The sequence below is a fragment of the Delphinapterus leucas genome, chromosome 9 (genome assembly GCF_059928025.1).
Source record: "Delphinapterus leucas isolate spDelLeu-1000000601 "Yukka" chromosome 9, BTC_Dleu_Yukka2, whole genome shotgun sequence".
In the NCBI taxonomy this organism is placed as follows: Eukaryota; Metazoa; Chordata; class Mammalia; order Artiodactyla; family Monodontidae; genus Delphinapterus; species Delphinapterus leucas.
The window spans coordinates 12,178,316-12,188,160 of NC_143137.1; the positions used below are offsets into that span (position 1 = coordinate 12,178,316).

Genomic DNA, 9,845 nt, shown 5'->3' on the forward strand with positions numbered 1-9,845 from the left:
ATATTTCAATATAAATAAATAAAATAAAATAATGGGGTATAAACTGTATTTACCAGCACTGAAAGAATATATAGAAAAAACAGTGATCATTTGGGGTCTGCCAGAGTTGGAAAAGGGTTTTTGAAGGAGAGGAGTTGAACCAGATCTTTAAGCTCTCTAACTAGTCCTATACCAATTTATTCTTTCTAAGAAATAGCTCTGATAGGTTGTCTAAAATGAAGCTAGCCTCTAGCTTCAGCTAGTACTATCTGGCATGCCTTTCTCCAGTAATGTGAAACAACTTTTGAGATTGCCTTTTGAGATGTGTCCCTGCTATATACAGAGGTAAAGGAGTCTCTAACGGACTGGAACCCTGGCTTATCTTGACTCTCCTTGTACTATTCTAGAACCCACAATCTTCTGCTGGTTTTGGCCTCTAGTGACCACTTATTTTCTTACTATGACTCTCCTGGTTCTATCTTCCCAAGGGACAAGACTAAGAAAAAATGGTCAGAGCTTTAAATAGACTGTTTCCTGGTTCAACACAAGGAAGAATTTTCTAACTGGATGGTTGAGGAGATACCATGATCTCCTCTCTGCAACAGAGGCTGGATGACCTTTGGTGGGGATATTGTAGATGGGGCTCAAGTGCCCGAGGGGCAAAGAGGTGCTTAAGCATCTACTCCGTTCCAAGAACAGAGTTACAAACTGGGGATGTAAACACAAAATGTTTGCTTCAGGAGCTCAAAATCTAGCTGTCTTCATGACAAGGAAATCAAATCTTGCAACAAAATTCAAAAGTTATAATAACAATATAATTCCAGTGTCCATAGGGCCTGAGGAATTAAGAAACCACATTCAGAGAGTCTCCTGAAGCAGCTCCATGAAAAAAGCTAGAAGTTCAAAGACAAAGCTGTCCCACCTGTTCCCAGGACTCACCTGCTCCAAGGAGACAAAGGACCACACAGCAGAGGAGCCTGAAGCCCTCCTCAGCTCAGACAGGATGGGACCCGGTGTCTCCCTGCCCAGGTTCCTGTCTTCTCAGTGCACTTCCCCGGTCCTGAGGGGGATGTGCTTGAGGAATCACTGCCCTTGTTTGTTTCTTCAGCTCACATTCCCTCTTTCCCTTTTATGACCTGTGCCAGCACCTCAAAAGGTGGGTTGGGGCTACTTTGGCAGGACTGAGAGGAATAGACCCATCCCCTACCCCCCATGAAGATGAATGTGAGCCTCAGAGGGATGGGAAGAAGGCAGTAGGTTGGGCTTGGGGGTGACAGTTTGGCTTCAGACTGGTAAAGCTGAACACTTTTCTAAGGAGTTAGGATACTAAGTGGGTATTGACACAAAAACCTGAGAACAAAAGAAACCCGTTAATTGGAGATGGTGATCAAATGAGGACTTGGTCACAAGGAAATGGTGACAGCTAAGATGCTTGAGCAGAGAGGAGACAAGAGCCCAGGGTGATGATTGGCCAATGTTACTTGATGCTCTGTCATTAGCCTTGATCTCCTTGAATTCCATTTCTCTAGGAATGGCATTATATCAAATCGTGGGTCAAAGTTGAGTCTGGTAGTAGCACTTAAGAGAGTGAAATGATTGGAGAACTACTTGGACAAACCAGGGAGAGTTTTACATTGGATGTTATATCTTTGGTGCCTTGATTCAGTCACCTGTGGTGTTGATTCTTCTCAGCTCTGGGTCACTAGCAAATCAGCTACATGGCTTTCTGTGATCTCAAATCAGAGACCTCAGGGACTTCTTGCTACATTTCATACAGGCTCTGAGACAGCACTTTGGAGAAAAGTTGTTAATCACCTGGGAATCTACCTTGGAGTACAGCTACAAGAGCATGTATCAACTCCTTACCTGCAAAAATGCCATGGAAACGGCAAAACTACCATGGAAACATTGTCAAGTGCTTTGCTGAAAACAAGACATGCTAGTCCCAATTTCTTCCAAATTCTTCAATCTAGCGAGCTCACCCAAAAGAAAATGGGATCAGCTTGACATGACTTATCCTATGTGAACCTGTCTTCTCTAAATACTTTGATGACTGTCACTCACAAGGATGAAGTAGCAAAGTGACAATGACTGAGAGTTTTGAGGGTTACAGCACTTGTGAATGGTTGCTCACTAGCCTATGTCCCAGGAGCTATGTCTCCTTCCTAGAGTGGAATTCAAGGTGCCTACTAGGTTTTTCCTAATCCCCGAATTTCCAAAACTATAATAGAAAAATATTTCTGAGCCTAGTAATGGAACTCTTTGGATATCTGTGTACTTTGATTTAGGAAACGTATCCCATAAAAGCAAGGTGGGTATATTGAAAAAGGTTGGGATGATGGAGCTTGGAGGCAAATCACAAAAAGTTTTCCTGGTGGGGATATAAATATCTGAAAGAAAACTGTCTTTGTCAAAAAATTAATGTGGGGTGTGTACTCTAATTTTTCCCTCTTTCTTGTCATTTTCCATTTATGATGCTCTATTTTGACCTTCAGCATCATTTTCACCTTCATCCATCTCTGTTTCTCTTCCTAATCTCATTGCCTTCCAATCCAATAGAATGTTTTCTCTTAATAAATGCCTCACTAGCCACTCATTATCATATTCAGAAGTGGCAAGTTTCCGAATTATTTCAAGATGGCATTTGCGCATGCTGTTCTGACAGCTGTGGGTCTCAGGTTACACACCTGAGAACCTCTATGATAAAACTTAATTGTTCTTTTATTTATTTATTTTGCGGTACGCGGGCCTCTCACCGCCGTGGCCTCTCCCGTTGCGGAGCACAGGCTCCGGACGCGCAGGCCCAGCGGCCATGGCTCACGGGCCTAGCCGCTCCGCGGCACGTGGGATCTTCCCGGACCGGGGCACGAACCCGCGTCCCCCGCATCGGCAGGCGGACTCTCAACCACTGCACCACCAGGGAAGCCGTTAATTGTCCTTTTATTAAGCCTGCTTTACCAGCCTAATCTTGAGGAATGGAGGTAGGATATGGCTGCAAATGGGAAGAGAGAGAAATGTGAAGTGAATTCTGACAGAGACATAACTGAATTAAGTTGGCACTTTAACAAAACTCTGATATGTGGATCAAAGATTAACTTCTCCCATTTCCCCATTATTTTCTCTGGGTATTCATTTTATCCATGAGGATATTAAAGTCCAGACACCCCTCCCCCCCAAAAAAGAACAGGGCTGCACTCACTTATTCATGTACTCTTTAGAGTTGCTCATGGACAAGAGTAGAGTAGTAGTGACAGAGACCATATATATTGCCTGCAAAGCCTAAAACATTTACTATCTGGCCCTTTACAGGAAAAAGAAAAGGTTTCTGACCCTGCACATGAAACATGGAGAGAACCACATGTGGCTAGAAGAGAAATGCCCCCAGACTAATGGAACCCTTGAGCAGATTCTCAGGGAAAACGCAGCCTGGTTCCAGGATTCACTTTACCAGGGAAGAACATTCTATTCACTAACACCGATTTGCCCTGATTGTTTACTTCAGTTTTTTCATAAGTTTCTTAGTATATTATGTTTCAAGGGGAGAAGTTCTTATTTAAAATTTCCCTACACATTGTAGTGGTCAAGAGCCAGCACAGCACAGCCTCAGTGACTGGTGATGTATTAACCAGGAAAGTGACTAGAGAAGCCAAAGCAAAGGAAAAACAGACTCATTGAAGGAAAGGGCATAAAATTACCTGACACAGAGAGAATGTAATGTTGAACTTTCCTTGTCCTGCCTTAAAATATAAATGTTATTCCATCATTCCTGTGTTATGTGTACGGTGTCACAATGGAGGGTGTGGGCTCTGAAGTGAGGCTGCTTGTGTTTGAACTCTGTATGGATCACCTCACAGTATTGAAAATTTGAGAAAAAAAATCTTACCTTCTCTAAGCCACAACCTCCCCATCTATAAAATGGCAAAAATTAGAGCACAACACTTATAAAACTGTTTGTAAGGACTGAATGAGTAGATGTATCAAAATCCCACCCCCAGGGTTTGATACATATTATAGTAAGCACTCAATAAATTCCCATTGTCTCTTCGCTGGCCAAGAACTCTGTATTATCTTGGTGTCCAGACTTTGGTGAACTGACTAGGGAAGTGTTACGTAGTGCTTGAGAGCACAGGCAGTGAAGCCAGATTTCCGGGGCTGGAATCCTGACCCTACCATGGATTTGCTTTGTGATTTTGGTAAAGTCCCTTATATTTTTGTGAGCCTCAGTTTTCCCAACTGTTAAATAGGAATTATAATAGGGATCTTGTAGGCTTGTTTTGAGAATTACTAGTTTAACAAATAGGCTAGGTATTTAGCATATGCCTATTAAATACTAAGTTCAGATAAGGATAAATTATTCTCATTCTTTCCCTTTCCTATTTTGAACTATTGTGGCTTCAAATCAGAAATGTTTTTCTTTTTTTAGGAGAACAAGTGTTCCTATCAATAATGAAACATTAACATGGGTATACAAGGCCAGAGCTACTACAAGACAAATTATATAATTCTGAAACAGGCAATGTTAATTACATCAAGGGTATAGCTCTCAAGATAATCCTCAGCATAAAAGTTCATGCTTGAGACAACCAAGTACCTAAATTTTTTCTCTGGGAATCAGGACACCTGCAGCCCTGATATGTGACCTTACTCCAACTTACTTTTCTATTATGGGGAACAGTTTCTACCAGGTGGGCTCATTTTTTCCATTCCCATAACCTCTGCAAAAGTGGACAAAAGTGGATGTTTAAATTGGATGCTGAATCATCTTCAGTGTGGCACGGAATTGAATTCTAAATTTGGATTTGTGACTTTCCAGTGAAATCACATTTCCGGCACCTGTGGCCATGGGTGTCAATGACAAACCTGATGGTATAAATAGCTGTGGATGGAAACCCTTCAGCATAGTCCCTAGTCCAGATCCGGGGAGCAACCATGACGACCTTCATCTTTCTTGCTCTCATGGGAGTCGCTGGTGAGTCTTGATCAATAAGTGATCAGTAGGTGTCTATGACTTTTTTAAGGATGCACTTTCTACTCTGGAAGACAAGAATGAATGCGGAATATAATCTCTGTACTCAAGAGGCTTAAGATGTTGAAACAACAGTGTACAGTACATAAGTCTGTAGACAACTAAATCCCACTTGCTGGAGAAGATGATGCGGGGCAGGGGTGATCAGTGTAGAAAGTATTAAGAGGAAGAATCTGCCCTGAATTTCGGGTACAGTCTACGAAGTAAGAGTGAAAAAGAAAAGATAGTCAATGTTAAGGGAATGTTGTTTTGATCTTTATAAGAACTTGGAGTTAATAATTGGGACTAATGACTAATCTTGTTCTCCTTGAAGAGGCTGTGAGTATCACAGCCTGAGTTCTCCTCTGTACTAAAGGGCATCTTAAGAGAGATCTTAACAGGAAAAGACACTCTATTTCTCGTGAATAAAAGCTATGGGCTGGTTTTACCACATCTTCACTAATGAAATCTCTCTGATGTAAAACAACATGTCATGCAATCATGAAAAGAAATAGAGAAATGACTATTTCTGTTTTTATACTATTCAATACTATTGTACACTTCAAACTTACTACAGAATTTTCCCGAATTTGGTTGTTATAAATAAATTCAATATACCTATTTACATATCAAAAAAGTCTATCTCAAATTACTTTAAAATATATGAACAACAGGGCATATAGCATATAATTCCAGACATTTGGAGTCCTTAGAAATCATAAAAAACCAGTGGTCCAAAATTTACAGTGCTGAATAAATTAAAAATGTTGGAAATATAATTGGGATGAGGGGAAACATTAGAGAGAGAAACCTTATAATGTTCTATGAGATTATTTACTTAACATTTTAGGTGAGAACCAAGAAGAGATTGTGGAAACAAAAGTACAAAACTCCCCATTTTTTCCAGGCCAGAACATTCTCAGGTGGTATTTAAGTTTCCTTTCTGTTACCTCATGTGGTGTTTATCCTATACTGAACTCTACAAATAAACACAATCATGGTGACGGCAAAGCTTTACTGAACGCATACTTAAATGTCTCCTTAGCAAGCAAGCGTCTGTGTAAAAAGTATTCTTTATATTCTCAGGTAGTGGGCTTCAAGGCATTTATTACGTGAGGAGTCTCTGATTTGTATGTGTGTGTGTGTGTGTGTGTGTGTGTGACATATGTAAAAAAATCAGTCTATTGATCAAATTTAAAGCATAAATTAAAAATGAGATACTTATAATAGCGTAAGTAGCACATGTGTTAAATGTATAGAACGATAAGATTTTGGAAACAATTATATTAAAATCACTGTTTCCTGATTATGCATGACAAGAAAACATGACCTATTTTTTTTCTGGTTAATCTGCAAAACATTGCTTCTGAGTAGAAATTCCACAATAGCTCCAACTTCTCTCTGTCAGTTGCTCTCCCCACTGACGATGACGACAAGATTGTCGGGGGCTACACCTGTGAAGCGCATTCTATCCCCTACCAGGTGTCCCTGAACTCCGGCTACCACTTCTGCGGGGGCTCCCTCATCAGTGACCAGTGGGTGGTATCCGCGGCTCACTGCTACAAGTCGTAAGTGACCAATACTCACAGCCCTGCTCTCTGAGGTCAGGTCATCCCCAGCCCTGCCAAAGCACAATCAGGGAGAACTACAGCGTTATGCTTGAGGGGGGAGCATTCAGATTTCAAGACCTCATTATCCCCGCCCCCGGCCCAGGCGTTGTATGCATTGAGGGATTTTCCCACAAAAAGATACCCTTAGAGTTCCCTGATGGCCTTCCAAATGAGGGCAATAAAGACATAGCAAGAAAAATAGTGAGTGATTAAATATACCTAGAGTACCTTAACAGCTCTAATCATTATAGCTCAACCAGGAAAAACATGGCATATGCAAGTAACAAAACACAGGACATTTCCAGTACAACGTAAAGATAAACACAACTCATTCTATTCCCTTAATATTCTGCCATATCTCTGAGGCCTGCCACGACTCCCTACAATAACTGATAATCCCAACCAGATGAATCAACACCAGTTGCCTTTTCACCTCCCACTGCTTGACTGGCATCATTTGGTTCCCATTCCTACACCTAATGAATCTAGCAAGATGTTGGGTTGTGAGTCTGGCCTTGGAGTGACACCTAAGGAATCCTCTAACGTGTGCCGTAGGTGGTAGGACTACCTTAAGTGCACACTAACCTGTGTGTGTATGTGGGGGCTTCTGTCTGTGCTTATGCTCAAGACTGGGCTGTAATGGAATGGGAAGGAGCTCACGTTGGAGACTTAGAGACTTGTAACCCTTTAATCCAGCCGAATGAAGGTGGGCCTGGGAGCACACAACATTGAGGTCCTTGAGGGCAATGAGCAATTCATCAAAGCAGCCAAGATCATCGTCCATCCCAAGTACAACAGAAAGACCTTGGATAACGACATCATGCTGATTAAACTGGACCCACCTGCCACTCTCAACAATCAAGTAGCCGCTGTCCCTCTGCCAACACGTTGTGCAGCTGCTGGTACCCAGTGTCTCATCTCTGGCTGGGGCAACACCAAGAGCAGTGGCTGTAAGTGTCACCTGGAACAGAATCACCAAATCTGAGAATCCTAGAGGTGAAAAACGTGTTCAGCGTCAGTTAGCCCTAGCTCTCACTCAAGGCAAGGTTCCCAGAGAATAGTGGGGTTCTATGGAGTCTTAGAATATACTAATTGAAACGCGTAACATTCCTCTGCTTGACAGCACAACAAAAAAGCACTACGGTAAAGTTGCCAGGTATGCAACTAAAATGTGATTAGTGATTTGCAGGGAACCAAAACGTGAGGAGGTACACAGAACAGAGACTAAGAGATTTGGAACTTTTCAAAGCATAGCCCCGCTTCAGAAATAAAGTCTCTAGATTTGAGATCTATGGTCACTGATGCTAGTGTCAGAGAGAGAACAATCTGTTGATGAAAACCGTTTGGAAGACCCTCCAGATATAAGTTGTTCTTCCAAAATAGAAGTTACCGGCAATCTGAGAGAAGGAATGGGGATATTGGGAAGAGGGGGGAGAGATACTGAGAAAAGAATTTCCCAGATTGGATGGGTAATCCTCTTCCATTTCCACTCTGACTCCCAACAGCCAGCTTCCCTGAGCTCCTGCAGTGTCTGGAAGCTCCCATCCTGTCTGACAGCGTTTGCCACAGTGCCTATCCCAAACAGATCTCCAGAAACATGATGTGCCTGGGCTTCCTGGACGGCGGAAAGGACTCTTGCCAGGTTAGTTGCTTTGCACGCCTTCTCCTTCCAGCTCAGCTTCACATATCTCTTTTCGGAAACTCAGAAGATTGAAAAGCTGTCCCTGGGGCTGATTATGAGGGCTGAGGGATAGATTTGGGATAAATGATAAATTCATTTTGCCATATTAATGGTTAGGGATCAGGGGAAAAGATACACAGAAGATCACGTGCAAACAGTACATCCAGGCGGGCTTCTGAGGAGGGCTAGAGCAGAAGGAAACTTTGAAAGGAGCAGGGCTAGATGGGCAGCATTGCACTGCCCGGTCCACCTCTTCTTGGCACTACAGCCCTGAAACTAAGGAAAGAGGGAGTTCAAAGGAGGGGAAAGAATAGGGGTCCAGTATGGAGATTGAGGGTTGGTTTTCCAGGGAAAGAGAAGGGCTTCATGGAGGGTCAGCAGCCTGGGAAGATGGTCCCCGGGTAAAGGAGGAACACCTTTGAGCCTTTCTCCCATCTGGGCACAGCTGTGAGTTCTAACTGGCTCTTCCTTCTTGCCCAGGGTGACTCTGGTGGCCCTGTGGTCTGCAATGGACAGCTCCAGGGCATTGTCTCCTGGGGCTATGGCTGCGCTCTGAAAGGCAAACCTGGTGTCTACACTAAGGTCTGCAACTACCTGAGCTGGATTCAGAAGACTATCGCTGACAACTAAACGGCGTCATCTCTTCATGACCCTCCATGTTAGTCAGCTTCACCTTCCTCCCATCCTGAAAACAGTATCTAAATAAAAACATTTTCTCCTGTACCAGATATATCCAAGAATTGTCCTTACTTGGTTTGTGTACTTTCTCTTCAATGTGGCTACTGAGAAGAGGGTGGATATAGAGTTGAACTATTACATGAAGATGGAATTTGAAAGGTTATTTAGTCATTCATTCAGCCTCATCAAAATAAATTAGTGGGCTTCCCTGGTTGCGCAGTGGTTGAGAGTCCGCCTGCCGATGCAGGGGACGCGGGTTCGTGCCCTGGTCCGGGAAGATCCCACATGCCGTGGAGCGGCTGGGCCTGTGAGCCATGGCCGCTGAGCCTGTGCGTCCGGAGCCTGTGCTCCGCAATGGGAGAGGCCACAACAGTGAGAGGCCCGCGTACCGCAAAAAAATAAAAAAATAAATAAATTACTGCTCACCTACATCACCAGACTCCGTGTGGATGTTTGGGCTATAAAGATGAATAAGGTTAGCCATCACTGTTACCACTATATTTTTACACAGATAATGACACTAAAATGCAGAAGGTTAAAATCAACTGCCTAAAGTCACTCAACTAGTTCGCTGTGCAGCTGAAGTGAAGCCCCAGCCATTCTTATCCCATCGCTTTGCTGCTGCTGTGTGACCCTGTGCTCTCCCTTTGTCTCTAATCTATCTGAAACTCTGTGAGGCTAGACTAGGGGAAAGGCTACATGGAGAATGTTTTAAAAAGTACAGATCCTGTATTTCCAAGGTTTCATCTACCTATTTCTTTTATTCTCCAAGATACTCTTGTTTTCCATCTGGAATTTTACTCTACGGCATGCATGATTTCTGCCGGTAATCTGTACCCCCTCCCACACTAGACCGCCCAAACCCCAGCTCAACGTAGGTACTATTTTGAAC

General features: G+C 43.0%; 1 protein-coding gene across 1 annotated transcript; it reads left to right on the forward strand.

Annotated features, from left to right (window-relative positions):
- The first annotated feature begins 4,820 nt into the window (after window positions 1-4,820).
- On the forward strand, window positions 4,821-9,013 carry LOC111176089 (trypsin-like). Its single transcript, XM_089917966.1, has 5 exons — window positions 4,821-4,948; window positions 6,373-6,552; window positions 7,291-7,544; window positions 8,100-8,236; window positions 8,756-9,013. Exons 1-5 carry the CDS (start codon window positions 4,821-4,823, stop codon window positions 8,903-8,905), a joined length of 849 nt encoding a protein of 282 aa, XP_089774092.1. The 3' UTR covers window positions 8,906-9,013.
- Window positions 9,014-9,845: the final 832 nt, after the last annotated feature.

What these genes read in the sequence shown, in the direction of transcription:
- LOC111176089 (XM_089917966.1), top strand. Translation starts at nt 4,821, where the DNA reads ATGGGTGTCAATGACAAACCTGATGGTATAAATAGCTGTGGATGGAAA. An exon ending in GCGGCTCACTGCTACAAGTC is followed by an intron (nt 6,553 to 7,290) that starts GTAAGTGACCAA and finishes CCTTTAATCCAG; the next exon opens with CCGAATGAAGGTGGGCCTGG. An exon ending in GCGGAAAGGACTCTTGCCAG is followed by an intron (nt 8,237 to 8,755) that starts GTTAGTTGCTTT and finishes CTTCTTGCCCAG; the next exon opens with GGTGACTCTGGTGGCCCTGT.